General features: G+C 41.5%; 1 protein-coding gene across 1 annotated transcript in view; it reads left to right on the top strand.

The window, feature by feature from the left end:
- Positions 1-27746, top strand: part of nf1a (neurofibromin 1a) — a 143178-nt gene that overhangs the window by 8258 nt on the left and 107174 nt on the right. Inside the window, exons 2-4 of the mRNA XM_040036473.1 lie at positions 6158-6301; positions 20514-20597; positions 22114-22310. Of these exons, the coding sequence (XP_039892407.1) occupies positions 6158-6301; positions 20514-20597; positions 22114-22310 (425 nt within the window). The remainder of the gene's footprint in view (positions 1-6157; positions 6302-20513; positions 20598-22113; positions 22311-27746) is intronic.

The raw sequence follows: 27746 nt of genomic DNA, 5'->3' as shown, positions 1-27746 counted from the left end.
GGTGATTTGCTGGGCCATTCTAGAACCTTTATTTTCTTTCTCTGAAACCATTTGAGAGTTTCCTTCCCTGTGTGTTTGGGATCACTGTCTTCCTTAAATGTCCACTCTCATTTCATCTTCATCATCCATGTAAATGGCAGCAGGTTTTTATTGTTTGTGTGTTTTTTTTATTTTATTTTTATTTTTTATTTTTTATCGGGAATGTCTTTTCTCTCTTAGTGCTCCACAAGTTATCTTTGGCTCTCAGACAAATTTTATGATAATTATTTTCACACCTCTGTATGAAATCTTGGGGGAAGCAGTTGGTCTTGACTAGTTTATAGTGAAGTTATGTTCTTTCCACTTCCGGATTATGGCACTAACAGTGCACACTGGGACCTTTAGTAGTTTAGAATTTCTTTAGTAACTAATGCCATCAGTATGTTTTGCAATAATAAGGTTGTGAAGGTCTTGAGAGAACTCATTGGTTTACTCATAATGAGAAGTTTCTTGTGTGACGCCTTGGTAATGAGACACCTTTATATAGGCCATCAGTAGTAAACTAGATTATATAATTTGCGCTGACAGGACCGTTTTCTAATTATTAATAGATTTTAGCTGGTTTAATGACTTTCCATTTCCCTGTTTATTTTTTCAATACATTTTCCTTGTGTCATTTCTAATCAGGGCAGGGGAATATGGCCAAAAATATTTATCACAATATATATTTGATAACGATATAACTGATAGAGATAACGATATAATTGACGCAAGACAAAATACTTTACAACTTCACAACTTTATTAGTGCAAAAAAACCCATCAATGTATTTTGACTTAAACAAGCAGCTGTTTTTTATGTGCTTTAAAGCTATATAAAAATTTTACAGTGCAAATGCAAATTCCTTGCTGACAGTTTAACCAAAAGGCATTTCCAGTGGAAATTGGCCGACATATCCTCAGCATAACCATGTATAATATCCACAAAACAAAACCTCTGATCCCAATCTCTCTAAGCAGCTTTGCTCAGACTTAAAAAGAGGTTATACACACACAATACGGTAATATTATGTTGAAGCACAGTACGTATTTCTCCGCGAGGCTCCTGACTACGATAGCCGTAGTGCTCTGACAATCCATCAAGCGGTGCGGCTTCGTAGCTTAGCAAAGTCGTACTAAAACATTTGACAGATTTTAGAGCGCCGTGTAGCACATAAAATCTGTTTGGTAATAACGACGGCCCGCTAGCATGCTCTACCAAAAAATATGCTTTGGTGTGTATCTGACGGACGAAAGCCAAACCAGCTCCACCCGCTGAAGTTGCAGCATTTTTACAAACCAGTTCTGGTTCATCTGTTTCATTCAACGATCCGCTTTCGTCCTTCTCATTCTCCATCGCCACCATGCTTTTTCCGCTATGTGCTAATGAAAACAAAGGCACTGCGCATGTGCGTTTTACCCATATTCTGTCGCCATATTTCATTTTCTTATCATTGCCCAACATTACACCGGTATTACCGTGAATGGTATGATATGGCCCAGCCCTATTTCTAATTATTGGACATAATTTATCAGTTTGATTTCTTTGCATGTGTGGATTGGATGGGTTGTTATCAACATCTAGTGAGAATTTCATATCAATATCACCTTTAGAAACGTGTATATGTATATTTACTTAGAAAATTAGCAATGTGTTCAAAACTTATTTTACCTGCTGTATACTGCTATATACTGTCAGAATTATTTTCCCTCCAGGGAATCAAGAACCTACTCTTTTTAGAAAACCGTTTCCTGGTAGTCCAATTCCTTGGAATCGTTGGTCTGCCTGCCTATTGATTCTGCTTATTGGTTTTTGTGCTTGCGTGACAATCAGGTGATTGAGGAGGAAAATAGCAATGCAGTGGATATGGACATTTATTTTTATTGCTCTAAAGGACGAGAGCGCAGTGGTAAAGTGGAAAACTGCATCCAGGACAGAAACAAATGCATTATGCTGCAACTTTAGTTCTTTGCACGTATCTGCACAGACAACATAGTAATGCTAAGCTAGCCAAGAACCCAATGCTAAAGCTGAGTGAATGCCGATCCCAGCAGCAAGACCCTTAACTTCTATAGGTAACAAACAGATGAACAGTTAGGCTGCAGCCTCCCTTTCTAGCTGTTCATGTTTCTAATGCGGAATCACTTTGCGTCTTTGCTTTCTGCAGTCAGCTTTGTATTGTACTAAGAGAAAGATCTTAGTAATTAAGTAACGTACTGCATTACTTTGAGGAAAGTTTTCTGTGTAATATGTGCAATAATTACTACTTTGAGTAACGACTCCAACACTGATCAAAACAAAGAAAGGTGCTACCCTAACAAAATGCACAAACATTTGAGCGAAAAGAATGCAATTTGCATGTAATGTAATTTTTTCTACTGCTGCTTAGCAATGGTGGTTACTCTCAAAATGGAGCCAATGAGAATCAATAAGAAATTGAATCGATAAGTGATGTTTATAATGGAATCGGAATGGGGGATTTGAATTTATCAATTCCCATTCCTAACTACAGATGTGGTGTTTAGGTTTAAAGTGATGATGGAGAACTATAGAGAAGGTCAGAAGGCGATAGACTATATCTTTGTGGATCTAGAGAGAGCATAGTTCCACAGGTGTGGTACTGTGGTAATATATCAGGAAGTCAGGAGTGACAGAGCAGTATGTCAGTGTGGTGCAGAACAAGGGAGGACAGAAAGCCAATAGTGAGGTGTGTGGTAGGTGTGACAGATGTGTTCAATGTGGGAGTGGGATTACATCAGGGATCAGCTCAGAGAGGCTTTTTGTTTGCGATGGTGATATACAGGCTTACACATGAGATTGCTGGTGATATAGCTGTTCTCACTGTTGACAACACTCCCATAACTTTCCACTTTTATTTAATAATAATAATAATAATAATAATGGATTGCATTTATATAGTGCTTTTCGGGGCCCTCAAAGTGCTGCACAATTCCACTATTCATTCACTCTCACATTCACACACTGGTGGAGGCAGCTACAGTTGTAGCCACAGCTGCCCTGGGGCAGACTGACAGAAGCGAGGCTGCCATATCGCGCCATCGGCCCCTCTGGCCATCACCAGTAGGCGGTAGGTGAAGTGTCTTGCCCAAGGACACAACGACCAAGACTGTCTGAACCGGGGCTCGAACCGGCAACCTTCCGGTTACAAGACGAACTGCCAACTCTTTCAGCCATGATCGCCCCATTTGTGTTGCCATTAGGTGCAATATGACCAAAATATCATATCCCGATATAAGACATCCATCGTCCCGATAACGATATAAATCACAAAAATGTAACATTTTCTGTAAATTCTGTGAATCTCGGGCAGCTCGACTTACGTGAAGTGTTTCCAGCTGGGCATCGTGTACCTGGAGTCGAGTGTTTTAACCGATGCTTGAAACGATGCATTTTTTTTTCTTTTTCTTTTTTTTTTGTGTCCCGTTTGGATCTTTAGCCATCAGAATTGTTGTCTTAAGGCCAAGAAAGATGCCAAGCGGCGATGCATTTTTAGACATAAATTGTAACGGCCGCTGTTTACTTTGTGAGTATTTATTACACGGCATGCTGCGGGGAAAAGCCTTTTCTAACGTTTGACTCTAAGGTTTATGTTTTTTTAGCACCTGCCGGCTCTTTTTTGCTTCTCATCGGTAAATACTCTGCATACTCTTTCACGTCGTTCAGTTTATTTTGAAAAGTCTCAACAGGATCTTGAGCTTTATTGTGCAAGGTTTATGTGGAAAATAAACAAGCGGACAGGCGATGGTGTTACCGTCGTTGTTGCTAACGACAATGCATAAAAACAGACGCTTGTCCATCTGTAGTATGGCTATATTAAATATAAGAGAAAGAGAGAACTTAAGAAATTAATATAGCCACTACAGTGACCATCAAAATGGTGAAAAAATATTGCTGTAAACAGTTTATTTTGCGACACCACGAAACAAACGATAGCGTAAAATGAAACGATAGATGTTTTTATATCGTCATCCGATATATATCGTTATATCGAACAGCCCTAGTTGCCATATAATTTTGTGATTGGCTGACAAGGATAATTGAAGATGCTAGGGGTAGGATGAGATGGAGGCAGATGATCTGCTGTGGCGACCCCTAAAGGAAACAGCTGAAAGGAGTAGTAGTACTAATACTATTGCAGCAACAATCATAACTACAAGTATGTTGCTGTTCTCTTGGCAGTGACATTTTCTGAATTGCCTATGTACTTTGTATCCAGAAAGAATTTAGAAGAATGGGAGAAACAGCCCAAGATATAGATTGGCTATATATACGGTGGATGTAAAAAGTGTGCACACCCATGTTAACCCAGGGTTTTGTGATGTTAGACCACAGTAAACAATTTCAAAAGTTTTGCCACCTTCAGTGTGACCTATAGCCTGTACAGTTCCCGGCGAGTTTACATGGTATTAAATGACTCTCAAAAGCTTATGAGAAGACTAGACAAAATCTGGTCAGGGAGACCTACACCAGCACTGAAGGAAATGTGAATTATGATGAAGAATAAAAACAGCGTAATATTCAACATGAATAAATGTCTCATTAGGACATGCATAATATTTTAGCTAAAATACTCTTCACTGCACACACTGACATTTTAAATTTAAAAAAGCCTTAGCATTTGAAATTCTTAACAGAATTTAAGAACTTTTACAGACAACATGCAACAATAGCTGCAGATTGTTTGTTGTTGTTGTTGTTGTTTTTAACTCAATGTTTGAAACTGAAATAAAAATCAAGTGTTTACAATTCTGATTCCATTTTTAGTTTCATTTTTTTAAACAGCACAAAGGGCCAATGATGATGAGAATAGTGCTGCACTGCACTAATCATGTGGTTGGAATAGTTAGACTACATGGGGTTAGGTTGATGCTTTCTTAGCTGGTAGCAGCATATGTGTTCATCTTTGAGCTGCTACGCAATGGTACATTACAGCAAGGTAAAAGACTTAAAATGAAAACGTGAAATGTTAATAAAATCTTCAGCTAGAGGGCACCTCAGCAGACAGCCTGAGGCTCAAAAGACTTCCTTGTTTTTTTAACATTTTATGTTGCATACATCTTTCCACAAAGGCAGGTAACACTTGACAAGGCATGATGCCAGTATCGAAAATATCAGATTTAAGCAGCCCAATTAAGGTAACTGACCCTCATCACCAATTTCTTGGCTATAAACATTTTTCTCAGACAGTTTTTTTCTAGATACACACAGTGTAGCGAGACAGCTGAACGCCTGTGTTCACTACCTCATCAAACTGGTGGTCGCACACCTGATCCATATATGAACTTCACTGAGCCAGTGCTGTACTTCATCTGCTGTTTGTTTCCCTTGGAGCATAAACAGATCACAATCAAGTGTCACTTGTGTTTATGTTCTCCTTCATTTACATTTGAAAGTTTGATAGAAATCTGTACCAAGGCGATATACAAAGTCTTTTAAAAATTATTTATTATTTTGATTGTATTTGTTGTTTTATTTCCTATAAATAAGAAAATAAATACATGAATATTAAAAAAAATTGTAAAAGTGAATATCCATGATGCCCTTATTACAATAATCATGTTTGAACAGTTCATTACTGGATGCAACTAAAAAGACCATGGTCGGAGCAAAAGAGGAGTTTGGCAGAAATGCAGTCTTGGGTCAATCTTGGATATCTGACAATAGTTTATTTTTGTTAATGTTGGTCTTTGATAATTATAACAATGAACAAAAAGGTGATACATTTTATATTTATAAGCATACATAATAGTTCTGTAAACCATAACCTGCACCCAAGATAGGAAAAACAAGAAGTAGAAGCTGTAGTCAACAACTATAGCAGTTGCCCATTGTTTTCAGACAATAGCTTAGGGGCAGTTTAAAAAGAGACATAATTTTAACAAGAGGATCTCTAAATGAATGCATCCCAGAGGAAAGCAATTAAAATGAGAAGAGTATATAGCACATCATGCAGGATGGATAAACAACATACAGTGTGTAGCTTTAAAGGCTAAGCCTGCCAAAATGTTCTAGGTGAACGGTGTTCTCTAAATTTTTAGTCAGGCCACGACAGAAATATTTTATTTACTGAATGTCTCACCTCTAATTTCATGGGGGTTTTTTTTGTTCTTTTTCTCAGCTTCCCATTAAAGTTGGACACCAGAACACCCACACCAAAGTCAGCACAGAGCACAACAAGGAATGTTTGATTAATATCTCCAAGTACAAGTTCTCCCTTGTCATCAGTGGTCTTACCACCATTCTCAAAAATGTCAATAATATGGTAAGTGCATTTTTCTACTCTCCTAGTCATAATAGTTACATGCACACACTTTGAACAAATCTTTTTGATTGTTGATGTATGTTGCAGGATGTGACATGTGTTGATCAGGCGTGTAGTAGTAAACTGCAAGGCTGCTTTATCAGACTTGTATCAGGGCAGGTTGGAGGTCAGTTCAACACTTAACCCTTTAAGACCTACCATAGAACCAAGTCCGCCAGAGCTTATATTATATTTTTACATGTTGTGGAGCCATTTTTGGGAGCATTTCAAGTTGCTATACATCAATACAACCATTATAGCCCAGATTCTAATAATATGTCTGCATTAAGTGCATAGTAATTACATAAATTGCAAAAAAGTGCAATAAACTACAAAAAAATTGAAAATCGTTTTTGTTTTTTTTAACATATATTTCTTATATATTGAAGAAATATATGTCATATATTGCTCTCGGGCAGCACGGTGGTTAGTACCGTTGCCGCACAGCAAGAAGGTCCTGAGTTCAATTCCAACATCAGGCCGGGGTCTTTCTGTGTGGAGTTTGCATGTTCTCCCCGTGTTTGCGTGGGTTCCCTCCCACTGTCCAAAGACATGCAGCTTGTGGGGATAGGTTAATTGGATAATCCAAATTGTCACTAGGTGTGAATGTGTGAATGAATGTGAGTGCAAATGGTTGTCTGTCCCTGTGTGTTGGCCCTGTGACAGACTGGCGACCTATCCAGGGTGTACCCCGCCTCTCGCCCTACGACAGCTGGGATAGGCTCCAGCGCCCCCCGCGACCCTGAAAAGGATAAGCGGAAGCGAATGGATGGATGGATGGACATATATTTCTAGTTAGAGAAATTTAAGAGGCTTGTCCCTCAAAACTGTAAATACAAAAAAGTTGCACAAAATAGTTTCCCACCACAGGAAATTTATTTTGAGTGTCTTTATAGTTTTATTTTTGAAATACACCAATTTTTATACACTGCAGGAAAAACGAAAATAAATATTATACTGCAAATTTGCAAAAAAGCAGCATGTGCATCAAAATAAACTATTTCCAGCAGTGCAATATGAGTCCTAAGCATCCCAGAAACGACACAGAAAGGTATAAAGTCAAAGAAAACTTTTAAAAACACCAGAATAGGCTCATGAGGCCCTGATGGTAAAAAAACTACAATTCCGCAAAATGACATCACTTCCGGTTTCGGGCAGGTCATGGCGGACATGCAAAAGTTTGCGCTGACGTCTATTCCAACATAGGAAGTGTTATGAACAGCTGATCGGACCGGCACAGCGTGTTTCTGGAATATTATGTTTTTGTTGCTGCAAGCGCTTTTTATGCAGTTTTTGCAAAGCTTTATGTGGAAGGAAACTGTGACCTAGGACAAGCTGATGGCATAAGATGTAAGTACAACTCCTCCGGTTTCATATGCAAAACAAATTATTGCGCTAGCTTACGTGGTTGCAGAGCTACCGGGATTTAAAAATAGTTACGCAAAACAGAGCGTGCCCGCTCCAACCGGCTTTAAAGGGTTAAATGAGGCATAAAACGCTACAAATGGAAAGGCTAATTTACACCATTGAGCCCTACTCTCAAGAACCAACATAGATGTAACACTGTCTGTGAAGCTGGACTTAAGAAATGTGCTTACTGTCCACTTTCACTCTCTGTGTCTTTAGCAGTAAGGGGCAGTCTGTTGTTCAGCTAGCTGCACTCAAAAAGGAAAACCCAGCTGTTAGCTGTAATATTCGAGTTTGTAAAGCACTTTATAAATGAGGATTGTGTAGAGTAGAGCCTGAGTCACCAGACAAGAGTCCAACTTTCCTGCTTTTCCCCACCAATCCGATTGTACAGAGCTTTGCAATCAGCTGGCCAAGCAGATGTTTGCAACACGCAATCAGCGCTATTTTATGCAATAATATATTCTCTATTTTCCCAAGCAAAACCAAACAGTGTACAACATCACAGGTTACTACATGGGTATATCACCAAAAACTTTCCTACTGATGACTATTGGAATTTCTAATATCCATCAGCATGTCCGCAGGAAATCTACATGTTACAATATCCTTCAATTACATTTGGGATTCGCTTTTCCTCACTTCTGATATGAAGTAAGTCATTTTACTTACTTCATACGGGGAATTATTTTTCCCCACATCATCAGTGAGATGATCAGTCATCAGTGAAATAATGTGGCGAAAAAAACAAAAGATCTCCAAAAAGTGTGCATTCTTGTCCTCAGAACATCAGATTCTTTTCTTTTTCTTTTTACCCCCTCTTCATACACATTGGCCTACTTTTCCCTGCAGACATGCTGATGGGATTCCCAATCGTGCTTTGGAAAGAAACTTTATATTTGTGGTGTGATGTGGATGTACACTCGGCCAAGGAGGGAAATTCAGGAAATTCAGTTTCTGTCAGTCCGGTGAATCACCTGTCACCTGGCTCAAACAGCCTCTCCTCCATACAGTCCTCATTTATGAGAAACAGACAGTAAGGTGGACAGTATGTCCTCGTCACTGTTGCAGTCAGGGAGAGCCCGCGTGTGATCCCCTTTAACTGATTTTTAGTTTTAGTGTTGTTTTTCTTCCCTCCAAGTTATCGATTCTGTCACTAGTTAGCTAACATAAACAAATTTAAGTCTATTAGCTGCAACCAGCCAACCAACCACGTGACATCATGTCCCGTACTGACAGTAGATGGCTCTAAACGTGATTTTAAATCCAACTTGACAGGCAGTGTTACATCTGTTTCAGTTTTTGAGAACAGAGATCCATGATGTAAATTAACCTTTATATGTGTAGCATTTGATGTCCCCTATAAAGCCCTCATCAAGCTATTCCTGAGGACTGTGTCAAGTAGCTATTTTCCTGCTAGGCATGTTGGTGCTGTTGTGGAGAAACCATGGTTTCCAGCAGAACATCGTATTGTAACAAGTTAGTAATTTATTGATGACAGTGTACAGAAGACAGTGATTGTTCCAGATATAAGTGTATGCAGTGCTAATTTAAGCATGTATTCATCCTCCTTGTCAGGGTCACAGGGGGCTGGAGCCTATCTCAGCTGTCTTAGGGTGAGAGGCAGGGTAAATTTTGGACAAGTCGCCAGTCTGTCGCAGGGCGAACACTTGGAGACAGGCAACCATTTGCACTCACATTCACACCTATGGTTAATTTAGGGTGACCCACTAACTTAATGTCTTTAGACTGTGGGGGGAAGCCGGAGTACCCGGAGAGAACCCATGCAAACTCCGCACAGAAAGACCCTGGCCAGGTGCTGGACTTTAACTCAGGACCTTCTTGTTGTGAGGCAACAGCAATTTAAGGATCTTTTAGATAGTTGTGTTCGAAAATCTTGGTAGATCACAGATTTCTGAAATACTCAGCCTGTCTGCCCACACACTGTTTACAGTCACTTCAATTCAATTCAATTCAATTTTATTTATATAGCGCCAAATCACAACAAAAGTCACCTCAAGGCGCTTCATAGATACAGAGAAAAACCCAACAATCATATGACCCCCTATGAGCACTTTGGTGACAGTGGGAAGGAAAAACTCCCTTTTAACAGGAAGAAACCTTCAGCAGAACCAGGCTCAGGGAGGGGCGGGGCCATCTGCTGCGACCGGTTGGGGTGAGAGAAGGAAGACAGGATAGAAGACATGCTGTGGAAGAGAGACAGAGGTTAATAACAGATATGATTCAATGCAGAGAGGTCTGTTAACACATATTGAGTGAGAAAGGTGACTGGAAAGGAAAAACTCAATGCATCATGGGAATCCCCCGGCAGCCTACGTCTATTGCAGCATAACTAAGGGAGGATTCAGGGTCACCTGGTCCAGCCCTAACTATATGCTTTAGCAAAAAGGAAAGTTTGAAGCCTAATCTTAAAAGTAGAGATAGTGTCTGTCTCCTGAATCCAAACTGGAAGCTGGTTCCACAGAAGAGGGGCCTGAAAACTGAAGGCTCTGCCTCCCATTCTACTTTTAAATACTCTAGGAACAACAAGTTAAATCACCTCTCTACTTTAAGGTTAATCTTTAAGGTTGTCTTGACCGTGTCTGAATGCATTGTTAATTTTTAAGATGTTTTATTTGGGTCTTTCCATCTCTTCAGCAATTTTTAGAACATTTTCTGCTTGACCATTCCAATTTGCATAACTAGAGTAAAATGGAGTAGCCCTTTATTATCATTTAACATATGTAAAGAAATTGTGGGTGCTCCACACCAACTGTGCTGGAATGAGATGTAAATAGTAGATACAGTACACACACAATAGTGTACACACACACACACACACACACACACACACACACACACACACACATATATATATATATATATATATATATATATATATATATAGATATATATATATATATATATATAGATATATCAATCAATCTTTATTTATAAAGCACTTTTCATAATAATAATAATAATAATAATAATACATTTTATTTAAATAGCGCCTTTCAAAGCACCCAAGGACACTGTACAACAGATAAAAACTGGAAATATACACAATGATAAAAATAGAAGATAAAAGTTAAAACATACAGAAATTTAAGAATAGGCAATTTTAAACAGATGAGTTTTGAGGGTGGACTTAAAAAGAGAGAATGAACTAATATTTCTGAGGTCCGGGGGTAAGGAATTCCAAAGTCGAGGGGCAGAGCAGCTAAAGGCCCTCCCTCCCATTGTGATCAGACGAGCAGAGGGAACAGAGAGAGAAAGAGAAGATGAAGATCTGAGGCAGCGGGATGGGAGCTTCATCTGTAATAAGTCAGAGAGGTACGGTGGAGAGAGAGAATGAATAGCCTTGAATGTATACAGAATTATTTTAAAATGGATGCGAAATTTGACCGGGAGCCAGTGAAGTTGCTTCAGGATTGGGGAGATGTGGTGGGTAGAAGAAGTCCTAGTAATAATACGGGCAGCAGAGTTCTGGACACGTTGGAGCTTGTTGATAGATTTTTGTGTAAGGCCAAATAATAATGAGTTGCAGTAGTCAATTCTAGAGATAACAAGATTATGGATGAGAATGGCAGTGGCGTGAGGTGTGAGGAAGGGGCGGAGGCGATTAATGTTACGGAGTTGGAAATATGCTGCACGTGTAATATTATTGATATGTGAGTTAAAGGATAATGTGCTATCGAGAATGACACCCAAGCTTTTCACAGAGGGAGAGATAGGGACCAGCGAGTTATTGATGGCGAGAGAGAAATTGTTAATTCCGGATAGCAGTCGTTTAGTGCCAACCAGAAGAAGTTCCGATTTATTGCTGTTGAGTTTAAGAAAGTTGGAGGAGAACCAAGAATTAAGTTCAGCTAGACAGAGGATGAGGGAGGGTGGAGGAAGAGTAGAGTCAGGTTTGGTAGAGAGATAGAGCTGGGTGTCATCGGCGTAGCAGTGGAACTGAATATTATATTTACGAAAAATATGTCTGTCATACAGAAAAAATGTAGCACAAAGTGCTTTGCATAGTTAAAAGCAGCCCACCCCACCCTCCAACGCACTCCCCACACTCTCAATACACATATATCCCCCCACCCCCACCCACACACACATACACACATGCGCACGCTTAAATATATATATATATATATATATATATATATATATATATTAGGGGTGCAACGATACACAAAATTCACGGTTCGGTTCGGTTCGATACTTTGGTGTCACGGTTCGATATTTTTTCGATACAAAAAAAATGTTCATGCCTTTTTAATTTGTCATTTATTAAAATTATAAATATATATTTTAACTCAAAAGTACAGTTTTTAAATTTAACCCTAACCCTTGTGCGTGTTTTTTATTTTGACAGCGAATGCGCACCTGCGGACCACTTACGTGCAGCCCTGGTTATTTAGCTCGTCATATTGCAGCCACAGAAATTCTTTTGTCCATGAAACCATAAAGCTGCACTTTCTTTTTGCCTTATAGTCTGATTTGTCATAACTTCTCCGTTTTGTGGTAAGCTTTTCTTTGGCTGTCACTTCTTCACCCTGACCTGTCTTATTTGGCTCAGCAGAACTGAAATGCTTTTACACGCTCACTCACATAAGCTCAGCGATTCTCTGCGCGATCAACCTCTCACATGTTTAAGCTGCGGGAGATTTCACTTGTCATGTTTGCATAGTAAGCTAACGATTGATAAGACTATGTCAGAGGAATTGGTGCGCAAATTATCATCACTCACAGATCAGTGCTGTCGCTCTCTATACACAGTTCGCACAATTGCAAAGTGAAAGCAAAAAACAAGCGCAAATTCAAACGCGACTTCAATATGTCACATATTGACAGTGGCTCACCGATGCCAATGACATAATTACCCAGCTACATTTCTGAAAGAATGCAAAAGCATTGACATATATTTTTCCTACAATAGCCCGACGGGCAGGGAAGAGATAGATTTTGGTAGCCCGACTGAAAAAATCGCTAGCCCCAGGACGTCGGGCTAGCGATATTGCAAGCCCTGTATCTGATTGAGGAATCACTCATCTTTGGAAAAGAGAGTTTATTACAGAGAAATGTCTCTTTCCAAAATAAAAGCTATACTATCCGCTTCTTCTGGGCTATATTCTCAGCAGCATAAGGAGAATCATGTGCTAACAGCTGTCTAAATGACTCGGCTAAAGTTAGTAGCATGCTTGCTTTTTTTTGTCTGCTTCCACTTGTCTTTGCACTAGGATGATGTCGGAGTAAATGTGCAGTCATATTCGTTGTGTTCCCACTAGTGCTTTCAGGTTAATCTCGTTGAAATGACCTTAACGCCACAACACGGCAAATCTCCGTTAACGAGCTACCGCCGATCGCTCCGTGCATGGGGCTAGACGGCCAACACGTTAACGAGCTAACTGCGCTAACACACTAGTTCACACCAATGTAATTGAGCATTGCATGGCACATCCAACATACTGTTTTACTTTAGTCCATGACTCGCTTACCTTCAGGGTCATACGTCACATGAAAACCAAAATAATTCCAAACGCCAGATCTGAATGTTGCAAGTAGAGCTTAACTTCTGTCTCGCTAGCTTGCCCTGCGCTCTTCCTTCTGACGATGCTGTCTGTGTTGAGCGCTCAGTGGATCTGCGCTCGACAGTGCAGCCTAGGCGGAGTAGTCGAACGCAGATTCACTGAGCGCTCAACACAGACAGCATCGTCAGAAGGAAAGTTGATAAAATAAATTACAAATGTTGTATTGTTCGATACATATGCGTACCGAACCGAAAGCACTGTATCGAACGGTTCAATATCGATACGAATATCGTTGCACCCCTAATATATATATATATATATATATATATATATATATATATATATATATATAGTTGCAGAAAGGTGCGACAAATAAGGTGCCTAAGAAATACAGCAAGCTGTCCATACCTGAGGCCTTGGAAACTGCCAAGCAAAGACTCACAGCCTTGGCCAGCCGCTTGAGGAGGTACACCAGAGAGATAGAAGGCAGGAGAATAAACCAGCTGTTCTCCACAGAACCAGCAAAGGTGTACTCTCAGTGGCAAGGGAACAATAATAATAATAAGAGAACAGCACCACCAAGGCTGGAGACGGAGCAATACTGGAAGAGCATATGGGAGAAGGACACAACCCATAACGGCAATGCTCAGTGGCTAGTGGATCTGAGGGCAGACCACAGCGACCTCCCTGAACAGGGTCCAGTAACCATCACAGTGGCAGATATCCAAGAAAGGGTCTCCAGTATGAAGAGTTGGACAGCACCAGGGCCCGACATGGTTCACGCCTACTGGCTAAAGAAGCTGACTACACTCCACGAGCGTCTGGCAGCACAAATGAACCAGCTGCTAGTTAACGAGAGACACCCGGAATGGCTAACCGAAGGTCGGACGGTCCTGATCCCCAAGGACCCCAAGAAGGGACCGGTCCCCTCCAACTACCGACCAATAACCTGCCTCAGTACTACATGGAAGCTCCTGTCAGGCATCATATCGGCTAAGATGAACAGGCACATGGGTCAATACATGAGCGGGACACAGAAAGGAATTGGCAAGAATACCAGAGGCGCAAAACACCAGCTACTGGTAGACAGAACAGTCAGCCGAGACTGCAAGACCAGACTGACCAACCTGTGCACTGCCTGGATTGATTACAAGAAGGCCTATGACTCAATGCCCCACAGCTGGATACTGGAATGCCTAGAATTGTACAAGATCAATGGGACCCTAAGAGCCTTCATCAGGAACTCAATGGGGATGTGGCGTACAACACTAGAGGCCAACTCCAAGCCCATAGCACAAGTCACCATCAAGTGCGGGATCTACCAAGGAGATGCTCTGTCCCCACTGCTGTTCTGCATAGGCCTGAACCCCCTCAGTGAGATCATTAACAAGACTGGCTACGGATACCGACTACGGAACGGAGCAGTTGTCAGCCACCTCCTGTACATGGATGACATCAAGCTGTATGCCAAGAGTGAACGAGACATCGATTCACTGATCCACACTACCAGGCTATACAGCAATGACATTGGAATGTCGTTCGGACTGGAGAAGTGTAGTCGGATGGTAACAAAGAGAGGGAAGGTAGTCAGAACTGAGGGGATTGAACTACCAGAAGGCAACATTGCAGACATAGAGGACAGTTACAAGTACCTGGGGATCCCGCAGGCGAATGGGAACCATGAAGAGGCCGCTAGAAAGGCTGCAACCACCAAGTACCTGCAGAGGGTCAGGCAAGTCCTGAGGAGTCAGCTGAATGGTAAGAACAAGATCCGGGCCATCAACACGTACGCCCTGCCCGTGATCAGGTACCCTGCTGGGGTAATAGGCTGGCCAAAGGAGGAGATAGAAGCCACTGACATAAAGACAAGAAAGCTCCTTACCATGCATGGAGGGTTTCACCCCAAGTCCAGCACCCTGAGGCTATACGCTAAGCGGAAGGAAGGGGGCCGGGGACTGGTGAGTGTCAGCACCACAGTCCAGGATGAGACAACGAACATCCAAGAATACATTGGGAAGATGGCCCCAACTGACCGAGTGCTCAGTGAATACCTCAGGCAGCAGAAACCCAAGAAAGAGGAGGTAGACGAGGAACCATCATGGAAGGACAGGGCCCTGCACGGTATGTACCACCGGCAGATAGAGGAGGTGGCTGATATCCAGAAATCCTACCAGTGGCTGGACAAAGCTGGACTGAAAGACAGCACAGAGGCACTAATCATGGCAGCACAAGAACAAGCTCTGAGTACAAGATCCATAGAGGCTGGGGTCTATCACACCAGGCAAGACCCCAGGTGCAGGCTGTGTAAAGATGCCCCAGAGACAATCCAGCACATAACAGCAGGGTGCAAGATGCTAGCAGGCAAGGCATACATGGAACGCCATAACCAAGTGGCCGGCATAGTGTACAGGAACATCTGTGCCGAGTATAACCTGGAAGTCCCGAGGTCAAAATGGGAGATGCCCCCAAGGGTGGTGGAGAATGACCGAGCTAAGATCCTGTGGGACTTCCAGATACAGACGGACAAAATGGTGGTGGCTAACCAACCGGACATAGTGGTGGTAGACAAACAGAAGCAGACGGCCGTAGTGATCGATGTAGCGGTTCCAAATGACAGCAATATCAGGAAGAAGGAACACGAGAAGCTGGAGAAATACCAAGGGCTCAGAGAAGAGCTCGAGAGGATGTGGAGGGTGAAGGTAACGGTGGTCCCCTTGGTAATCGGAGCACTAGGTGCGGTGACTCCCAAGCTAGGCGAGTGGCTCCAGCAGATCCCGGGAACAACATCGGAGATCTCTGTCCAGAAGAGCGCAGTCCTGGGAACAGCTAAGATACTGCGCAGGACCCTCAAGCTCCCAGGCCTCTGGTAGAGGACCCGAGCTTGAAGGATAAACCGCCCGCAGGGGCGTGCTGGGTGTTATATATATATATATATATATATATATATATATATATATATATATATATATATATATATATATATATATATATATATTTTTTTTTTTTTTTTTCAGTAAAGTATAGTTGTTCAGTAAAGAAATTGATCCTCAAAAATACAACTTGCCTAATAGTTGTGAACACAGTGTAGAAAAATATAAGAAAGGCAAACATTGGAAGTAGTGCATAGACGAGGGTTAATTAGGCTACGTTCACACTGCAGGCGAAAGCGCATCAAATCCGACTTTTTTGACCCTATGCAACCCATATCCGATCATGGTATGACAGTGTGAACGGCACAAATCCGATATTTTCAAATCTGACCTGGGCCACTTTCGTATGTGGTACTGAATCCGATACATATCTGATGTTTTAGAAAGCGTCTGCTGTTTGATGGTCATGTTGCATTAAATCTGTCTTTTACATCACTGACACAAGACAGACGCCAATTATCAGCGCCCGAGAAGACATTGTGAACGCTTCCTGGCCATCCAGTGTAGATGTTAGTGAAACTGTTGGGAAGACAACGTTGGAGAAACGTGAACATTTTATTTGTACTGTATAATCTGCAGATTCTGACAGACATTTCTAACTATCCTTTGAAGCACCACTCCTCTCTAAAACAGCAATAAGGATAATTATTAGGCCATTTGTAAATAACAAAATAACTTTATAACTTAAAGCAAAATTGGGAAACGTAAAGTCCGAAACAAGTCTTGATATTAAGGGCCATCAGTCAAACAATACTGTTTGCTCTGGGTCTAAACAGAGCGCGTTGTGTGTGATGTCTTCTTTTGTGCATGCGGGCCGCTTTGAAGCTTCACACTAGAGCGCGTTTGCTGTCACATTTTATTTGTAGTGTGAACAAGCAGACAAAAAAATCAGATTTGATCAAAAAATCGGAATTGAGCATTAAGACATGCAGTGTGAACGTAGCCTAAGACCATGGCCCAGATTCGTGAGGTGAGTGAGTGGAGTGTGGGGGGGGATAACGTTTGTTTACATGGGGAGAAGTTGTTTGTGAGTCTGGAGGTGTGGTATGGCAGCGGGTCATTCAGGGGTCCCTGTGATGGCCCTGGGTTTCCTGAGACAGGAGGATCTGGTAATGATCTCCAGAGGTGGCAGAGGGCAGCCAATGATTTTTCGGGTGTCTGCGCAGCCATCCTGTTCTCAGTAGTGGCCCCAGTGTACCAAACACCCAGGCAGTAGGAGATCACCCTCTCCACTGAGGAGCGGTCCTCACTCCGGACTAATTGAGGCTGGTTTATGAGGAAATCTTGAAAATTTTGAAATAATATTAATAAAACATAAAAATATATGGTCCAAAGTTTGAACATGTATAACAAGTGCTGTGAAATCCAAATAAGTTGAGTTTGTAAGTTTGTAGCTTACTTTGTTGTTTGTTTTGTTTTTGCACATAGAAAAGTGCAAGCAAACTGAAATACGTCACGACTAACCACATGGTAACATCCAGTCTTCTTATTGGCCAGATATGTTAGGGGCAGGGACAATGGTGCAAATACAGGAAGGTGCTGACAAAGGTAGTTGTCCAAGTAATTATCAGTAAAGCAATGCAAAACAATGAGTCCATCATTGTTCCTGTCCCGAAGAAACCCCACCCTGCTTCTCTCAATGACTATCACCCTGTAGCCCTCACCTCAGTAGTGATGAAGTGCTTTGAATGCCTGGTCAGTGACTTCATCATTTCTTCACTACCAGACACACTGGACCCACTACAGTTCGCTTACCGTCCAAATCGTTCCACAGACGATGCCATCTCTCATCTCCTCCACACATCACTCACTCACTTGGACACTAGAAGGGGGAATTATGTTAAAATGCTCTTCATAGACTACAGCTCTGCATTTAACACCATAATTCCCTCCACACTCACCACCAAGCTGGAGCATCTGGGACTCAGCTCATCTATGTGTCAGTGGATCTCCAACTTCCTAACTGGCAGACCACAGGCAGTAAGGATGGGCGGACATGTCTCAGCCTCCACCACTCTCAGCACTGGAGCCCCCCAGGGGTGTGTTCTGAGCCCCCTGCTGTACTCTCTGTACACATATGACTGTGTGGCCACTACCAGCTCCACCACCATCATCAAGTTTGCTGACGACACCGTCGTGGTGGGCCTGATCTCTGATAACAACGAGACGGCCTACCTGAAGGAGATTAGGAATCTGGAGAACTGGTGCCAGAGGAACAACCTCCTTCTAAACGTCAGTAAGACAAAGGAGCTGATAGTGGACTTCAGCACTAAGCAGGAGAGGAACTACCAGACCCCCGTCATCAACGAGTGCCCAGTGGAGAGAGTGGACAGCTTCAAATACCTCGGAGTTCACATCACGCAGGACCTGTCATGGTCCTGTCACATCAACACCGTGGTGAAAAAGGCCCGACAGCGTCTCTACCACCTCAGACGCTTGAGAGACTTCCAACTGCCCTCCAAGGTGCTCAGGAACTTTTACTCGTGCACCATAGAGAGCATCCTGGCGGGAAACATCTTAACCTGGTTCGGGAACAGCACCATGCAGGACAGACGAGCTCTACAGAGGGTTGTGCGGTCAGCTGAGCGCACCATCCGCTCCGAGCTCCCTGACCTGCACTCAATCTACAGCAGGCGGTGCTGGACCAAGGCCAGGAAGATGGTGAAGGACCTCAGCCATCCCAACAACAGACTGTTCTCTCTGTTGAGGTCAGGAAAGCGATTCCGCTCCCTGAAGACCAACACAGAGAGACTGAGGAGGAGCTTCTTCCCGCAGGCGATACGGTCTCTCAATCACACCACCACACAGTACTGACCCACACATACAGTTCTTACACACACACTGGACATTCTGGACTTTGTTTTCACTTCATCACTTAAATCACTTTAAGCATATTTGCACTGCACAAGACACTTACAAATGTGGATTGCACAACATGGACATTATATTCTTCATTTCTATTTAATACTTGTACAGCTGCTGTTATTGTGTATATATTTATTTATATTTCTTCATACATTCTTATATAGTTCTATATTGTGTATTTTGTTGTACAGTTATTTTATTTTCAACTTTAATTTATATATTTTATCTTATTCTTCCCCAGTTAAATTTACCCTTCATTCTAATTTATGTTGTACAGTTATTTCATTTTTAACTTTAATTTTTATATTTTTATTTTATTTTATTTTATTCCTTCCTAGTTAAATTTACCCTTTTCATATTTATTTCCTATCTTATTCATAGCCTTTTCATTTTTCTTTAGGTCACGAGCAGTTGTGTAAGCATTTCACTGCATATCGTGCTGTGTATGACTGTGTATGTGACAAATAAAATTTGAATTTGAATTTGAACCTTGTTGCTTCTCAGATTAACCCTTGATTGAGTTTAAGGCTAGTTACTACAGTTCATGCACTCTGCTCTATGGTAATCTGTCACATAAGATAAAATAAACCTTTTAGTCCCACACATGGGAAATCTTTTGGTCATGGCAGAAAGTACAAGTTTAAGAGCAGTAAAACTTAAGAAAAACACAAAAGAATATGATAAGATAAAATAGAATAACATACTATTCCTCAAGAATAAAATACTATTATAAAATAGAATAAAGTGCTCTGTTATAGTAGGTAAATTGCCTTTGGTAATATTGCACATCAGGGAGACAGTTACAGTTGTGTACAGGATGTGTGTCTGTCTGCACATGTGTGGTCATCTGCAGAGACCATGCTGTAGAGTCTGACAGCAGTAGGAAGGAGAGACATGCGAAATCTCGCCGTCCCACATCGTGGGTGCAGCAGCCTGCCACTGAAGGAGCTGCTCAGTGCTGTCAGAATCTCCCAACCTGTGCCTGTGGAAGTCTACCACCAGCTCCTTGGTTTTTCTAGTGTTGATCTGGAGGTATTTCTGCTGGCACCAGTCCACAAAATCTTGGGTCAGTTCTCTGTACTCCCTGTTGTCCCCATCAGTGATGAGGCCTAATATTGCAGAGTTGTCAGAACTTCTGCAGGAAGCACGGGGTGGAGTTGTGGGAGAAGTCTGCATTAGAGTAATTACTTTATGGCGTACCACCATAAAGTAATTACTCTGGAGTTCAGAACTGGACTGAGATCACCCCAAAGGGTCCCAGTGTGGTTGTTTTTGCCTTACGCCTAAGTGAATTTACTGTGTTCACATCTGCGAAAATTAAGTTCACAACAGCAGAAAAAAGAATGAAAATTTGATTTAAGCAGACTAAAAAGCATAGGTATGAAAACACCCTAAGATTTAAGATCTAATTCAGTGATGTTATGACTGTGCCTGTCTTCACAGCGGATATTTGGAGAAGCATCTGAGAAGAACCTCTACCTCTCTCAGCTCATCATTCTAGATACCCTGAAGAAGTGCCTGGCTGGGGTGAGCTTTACCCTCTCACAATATGGTTTTGTTCTGTCAGGAAAAAAAATTCACTTGAGCAAACTTAGTTATGTCTAAGTGACCTCATCTTATTGAAGACCATATCTAACTAAGGCAACATTGATTTGACAGTGAAATTTTCTTTCCGTAATTTGTCAGTAGATGGCACTATAATACAGTGTAACGCTTGTGATCTTGAGGGCCAATTAAATGAGACAGTCTAACCTATGAAGTGCCACTCCTGCTGCATAGCAGCCGTGACACCAGCAGCTTTGTTCAGCAAAATGTAGATAATGTAGTTCATGAGACTTGCTTTATTTCACTTTGACTGTATAATATAGATATAATAGAGCTTACATTAAGTATATTCATTTTAACACATTAAATATATTTTATTAAAATTACCGGTGGAATTGGTAGAAGTTAACTCAGTTGATATATACTGTGCTTCAGTAAAAATTTGAAGTACATTCACTTCCATTCAATATCATTTTATAACTTCTTCTACTCTACTAGGCTTCATCTCAGAGACGAATGTTGTTCTTTTAATATATTTTAATATATTGTAACCACTACACCCCAATGCAATATGTGTTTAGTTTGTTTAAGTCAACATGTTCACTGGATAACTTTGTATCACTGGAACACTATTCACTTGTTAGACTCTTGCAGAAATATTTGGCTGTAGAACAAAGGAGAAACTCGAGTAATAAGTCTAGTTACAGACTTTGTCAGTACAGGAAAATCAATTTCTTACCATCTAACAGGAGATTTGTGCTTATGTGTTAAATCTAGACCATAGGTTGTTAACTACAAACCCCTCTGAAGCACAATGACACCAAGACATTGGGTCAAACTTTTCAACCAATTTCTTTAGCAGTTCTTGGTGCTAAGAGTGCCAACATTCGAGGGCCATGTAGGTTTGGGGCACTTTTTTTTGCCTTAATAAATTAAATCCTTTAGGAGCTTTTTTTGTATTTACTTGGCTTATCTTTATCTAGTATTAGACTTTGTTTGATGACCTGAAACATGTGAGAAATATATGACAAACTAAGAAATCAGGAAGGGGGCAAATGGTTGTAATAGTATATAGTGCAAGAACATCAAAGATTTGATTTGACTTTGTGTGAGTAGAAACTGTAACAGACACATTGAATATCTGGGGTATAGTGGCAAGTTGTTGTCCGTCAAATTTAGGCTTCACCATCACTACTATTTCTACTATTATTATGTAGTGTAACTCAGAAATTATTCAGTGTCTCTGTTGCTGTTTCCCCTCATGCAGACACAAACCCCTAAGTACACTTCTCTTTCATGAATCTTGCTCCCCATGACCCTGGGATTGGTTTACCTTTGGCTTTCACAAAAATGACTGAAGCCTGGTACTTCTCAGTAGTTTGTGCTAGGGCTGTGTTTGTAATTTCAAATAGCTTCCCAATCAAAATGCCATTTCACATCATTGAAACATCATGTAGCCCTTTTGTTGATTGCCCTCCTCTTTGTTTTCCCTTCTCAGCAATCCAAGGACTGCTTGCGTCTGGATGAAACCATGCTGGTCAAACAGCTGCTGCCAGAGATCTGCCATTTCATTCACACGTATCGTGAGGGGCACCAGCACCAGCATGCTGCTGAGCTACGAGCCTCAGCTTCGGCTGTCCTCTTCTCTCTGAGCTCCAACAACTTCAGCGCCGTTTTTAGCCGCATTTCGACCAGGTAGCACATTCACCTAAGTCTGTCATTTGTTGTGTAAATATATAAAATGAAAAGAAATAAACCAGTGGCCTAGAGGGTTTGAGGTTGAAAAAATATATCAAATCTTTAATGAGTTGAATGAATTTCTAACTTCTCAAAGAAGTCCAATGTGCCTGCTCAAATTTTTTTTTTTTTTTTAAAAGTGTGAATTTAGTTCAGTGAATTAGATAATTTTTAGTTTCAAACGTGTCTTTGACAGATTTCTAAACTGTTTGAAGGTCTAATAAAAAAAATTAAGCAATATATACGGTGCAAGTATTCACAGCACTTTCTCCAAAATTTTACACACAATACCCTGTGACAAAGTGAAAAAGATTCCTTGACATTCTTGTAGACATATTAAAAATAATGTTGCATAACAGAATAATCATGGATTGGAAGGCTTGACATGGATTGGATGGATTGACATCATGGATTGGCTAGTGCTCTCACATACACTGTCATCAATGGGAACTTTATATACACAGGCGTGTGTCTTTCTAAATCCAAGTCCAGTTGCCTGAATTTATACCTTTATGCCAGGTGGATTGCAATCAAGTTGCAGATGATCTGATCTGATTGCATCTGACAGATGATCAATGAAAACGATGCACCTGAGATCAGTTTTAAGCGTCATTGCAAAATGTGTCTATATACACACACACACACACACACACACACACGGCTAGACCCCTCATGCTAACCAAGCCTACCGCAGACATGAGTGACAGAGATAAATGTGAAGCCATACCGGCTCGGAAGTCGCCTGGATTAACAAGGTCCGCATCAGGTGTCGAGGAACCAGGGCATGCTGATTAGAAGTGGGCGACTGGAACCAGACGGCATCGGTGGGCAAGTGACAAAAATAGAGCGCTATTTGAATGCTACTATGCAAGTAACCCCTGCGGAAGGGGTTACATGAGTAGGATGAGGGCCTTATGGAGTCTTTGATACCCAGCATCCACATTAACGGCGAAACAACTAGTAGCTCTGTTTTCTATCATTCGGAAGAAAGGATTGCTCTCATGGCTAGAGATTCACAAGGTACAACACTCATGCTACAGCTGTAGGGGGCGATTGAAGAACTGAACTAAAAGATAAGATCATGGCGAAGCTTGAAACCTGGATCCTCTGTAGCTGGTTACCAAGACTACGTGAAGTACACTTGGAAGATTTAGTAGATGATGTAAATGAAGTACCAGGGACGGACACCTAGGGCTCCGATTACTAATGTGACCACTGTTAACTTCACCCTCCACATCTTCTCAAGCTCATCTCTGAGCCCTTGGCTCTTCTCTGACTTGACTCAACAAATACTTTAAACATATAGCATGGGTCCAGAGAGGGACACATTGAGCACTTGTGAACATTGGTAAATGGCCTGTATTTGTATAGCGCTTTACTAGTCCCTAAGGACCCCAAAGCGCTTTACACAACCAGTCATCCACCCATTCACACACTGGTGATGGCACTGACAGAGGCGAGGCTGCCGGACACTGGCGCCACCGGCCCTCTGACCACCACCAGTAGGCAACGGGTGAAGTGTCTTGCCCAAGGACACAAAGACCGAGACTGTCCGAGCCGGGGCTCGAACCGGCAACCTTCCGATTACAAGGCGAACTACTTTAAAATATAAAGCCTTTGAAACCAGATGATTCTTTTTAATGCACCCTGTATTATTATCCTTAGTAATCCCTTGACTTGGGGCTTCAGGCAATAAACGTGCCAACAATAAAGAATTTTTTGGGGAATCTTGTCCAGTAAGTCTCTAGGCTATATTAGGTCCATTAATTATTTTTTCCTCTCTATTATTGCACAGTGGAAAACTATCAGTGTTTGGCCTCGCCAAAGCCCAAACCTCAAAGAAGAGCTTTGTAACATCCTTCAAAAAGCCTGTGGAACTATTCCTAAAGACTAAATAAATAAAGAAATAAATAACAAGAGAGTTCAGGCTGTTCTTGCTGTATTGAAGTACAAAGATAGTCATACCAAATTTAGATTTTATCGTAAAACCGGACTTATCGTGCTTGTTGTTTTCAACATGTAGACATCCATTCGGGACTACAGAAAGTTATAGAACCTATAGTGCTATTTATTTTATTACAATAATTTTAGATTTTAAAACCACCTAGAGATTCCCACCAAGTATAAATCAAGCTTTCATCACACTGCTTGTGAAACTAAACCCACCCAGCAATCTAATTATTGAGTTCTTAGCTTTTGCATCTGAACTATATAAAATCATACCATTTGTTATTCATCCTTATCAGAGAGGTTTAATTAAAGGTAAATAAATCTAAGACAACAACAGGGGGGGAAAAAAAGCCACGCACATCCTCCAGGGCCAAAAAAACATGAACATGGAAAAGAATTAAGTTTGTTCTTTTCAACCTCAAATTTCCTTACTTATTCCATCTAGTGTATCATGTTTTGAGCACATGTACTCTTCATTGTACAATGAAATACAGAGCAGTGCCATCTTATATCACCTGTCAAAAGCCACATGACCACGACACACAGTAATAATATGCAATCAGAACCATGTCTTATGAAAGACGGTCGATAAATAAATCATCTACGAGTAATATATATTGGCTTGGTATAAGTCAGAAAAATCAGTGCCTCCACAAACCAAGCAACAAACAGAAGGGTATGCAGAATGTTGCAGGGAGTATCTAACAGGAAAATATTTGATACAGTTGGTTACACAGATATCAAACCTACTCACTCAAAGAACACAATAAGTAATGCACTCAACCGCTAGGGCCTGTATGCACACTCACCACGCAAGACTCCATTGCTGTAGAAAAAGAATGTTGAAGCGCATTTAGAATTTTCTTGAACAACATTTAGACAAGCTTGTGAAATACTGAGAGAACATAGTGTGATCAGATGAGACCAAAATTCTCTCTGAGCTCTTCTGTCAGCCCTTGGTATTTCTCGAGCTATTTGTTTTCCTTTCCTCTAATGTCGCTATCGGTCGGTATAGATACATCTGTCGCTACAGCCGTCTTCTTCTGCTTGTCCACCACTACCGTGTGCCGATGGTTAGCCATCACCAGTTTATCTGTCTGTATCTCTTAAGTCACACACGATCTTAGCTTGGTCATGCTCAGCCGCGCTAGGGGGAATGTCCCAGTTTGACTTGTGGACTACCAGGCCATACACAGATATTCCTGTATACTATACTGTACACAGATGTTCCTTTTTTATGGGCCAGGACTCGCGATGGAAGACGCCAGAAAGGAAACAGTCAGATTAACCTCCAGCTGAAACTCTGCATCATTTATCCTCGATATCCAGTAAATCCACGGTAGGGCTAGCCTTCTTTTGGGCCACTCCACTGAAATAAAATGCTGAATCGCCAGAAGTATGACCCAGACTGACTCTGGTGCAGTAAGTCAGACCAGCTGTTTAAACCTAGTTGGTCTCAGTGACAGCTTATTTGGGTGTGAAATACAGTAAACAAATGAAAGCTTCAGGATACTTTGAATGTGCTGGGCTCATTTCCTTGTTTTGCTTCATGGGGATTGGAGAACCTGAGGTAGAGTTTTGATTGTGCAACTTTTTTTAGTAACAAAGAATGAACTGAAGATCTAATATGGAATCCACTCTGGTTTTTTGTCTTCACTTTTGTGAGTGAACTCAAGCAACTCAGGGTGGCTGTAGCTCAGGTGGCAGAGCAGGTCAGCCACTAATCAGAAGGTCGGTGGTTCGATCCCAGGCTGCCTCCTGGCTGCATGCCAAATATCCTTGGGCAAGATACTAACCCCATGTTTGCCTACTGGTGGTGGTCAGAGGGCCCGGTGGCACCTGTGTCCGGCAGCCTCGCCTCTGTCAGTGCGCCCCAGGCTACAATGTAGCTGCCATCGCCTGTGTGTGAATGTGTGTGTGAATGGGTGAATGACTGAATGTAGTGTGAAGCGCTTTGGGGTCCTTAGGGACTAGAAAAGCGCTATACAAATGCAGGCCATTTACCATAACTCCTTATTACTGATGTTATGGACTCCTTGTGGAATGAATTTACTGGTTAATGGCATTTTGTATTGTTTTTGTGGGTGAGTGTTGAACATATTTCTTGGTGTATAGGAAATTGCATTGGGTTTGTTTTTATTCACTGTTTAGGGTGTTGTGTCTTAAATGTACAAACATCCTTTGTGTGGTTAGCATTTTAAACTGAATCAATTTTTTTTTTTCCACGAACGAAACCTGGCTGGTACCTCAGAAAAAACTTACTTGTGAGCCTCCTTGGCTAAGCAAACTTACACTATATACAGACCTATTGGTATATGTTCTCAGGTCAAGATGTACTGGATCATCTAAGTGTGTCTTGGTGTTTGGTTGGAACCAGATTGAAAGTTTAGTGAGTTGAAAGCTTTCTCTGCTGTGTCTTTTGTCTTTCTAATGGTGTAATGTAGTGCATGCATACTTTATTCAGAAAGTATTCAAAGCACTTGTTGCACATTCATGTCATGTTAAAAACTTTCTCCAAAATGGAATAAAGTCATTTTTCACCTCCCAATTTTACGCACAGTACTCCATGATAACAATGTGAAAAATGTTTGCTTGAAATTCTTGCACAAGTATTAAAAATAAAAAACAGAAATCTAACTTGTGCATAACTAATCACAGCCCTTGCCATGACATTCAAAATTGATCTCAGGTGCATCTTATTTCATCCTGTGGAGTCGACACACTACCATTTAGTGGCCATGGCCTCAAATTTGGAGGTGCTAGATATCACTCCTACTGTTACAAACTTTGCTGTGAACCGCTCCAGTCCAAACTGGAGCACATGAAACCAACAGAACTACATCATCTGCAAAAAGCAAAGATTAAATTCTGAGGCCTTTTATCACCTGGCTATGGCTATCCCTCATATTCCCAAAACACCCCCCATAGGATACCCCGAAAGTTGCAGTTGAATGCTTTCTCCAACTCCACAAAACACATGTAGACTGGTTGCGTTCAATCTTCCACACCCCCTTGAATATCCTTGTGAGGATAAAGAGCTGATCCAGCGTTCCACCACCAGGACAGAAACCTCATTGTCCCTCCTGAATCCCAGGTTCAACAAATGGATGAACTCTCGTTTCCAGCACCCTGCCATAGGTCTGCCCAAAAGCTGAGGAGTGTTATCCCTCTATATTTGGAACACACACCCCCATCCCCATCTTAAAGATCGGACTGAATGCCTATCCAGGGGTGCTGCTGCAGAGGTGTGTCAGCCAAGACAACCGTGGCTTCGAGAAACTTGGGGTGAATCTCATCCACTAGAGGTCCTGCCACCAGAGAATTGTTCAACTACCTCAATAGCCTTACCCCCAAGTCAATTGTCCCCCTCGTTCTAAACTCTGCTTCCTCTATGGAAGATGTGTCAGTGGGGTTGTGGAGGTCCTTGAACTATACTTTAGCCAA

Source organism: Simochromis diagramma, unplaced genomic scaffold, assembly GCF_900408965.1.
Source record: "Simochromis diagramma unplaced genomic scaffold, fSimDia1.1 OVJJ01000324.1, whole genome shotgun sequence".
In the NCBI taxonomy this organism is placed as follows: Eukaryota; Metazoa; Chordata; class Actinopteri; order Cichliformes; family Cichlidae; genus Simochromis; species Simochromis diagramma.
The sequence above is the reverse complement of the archived record's forward strand: the minus strand, read 5'-3'. Positions and strand labels throughout refer to the sequence as shown.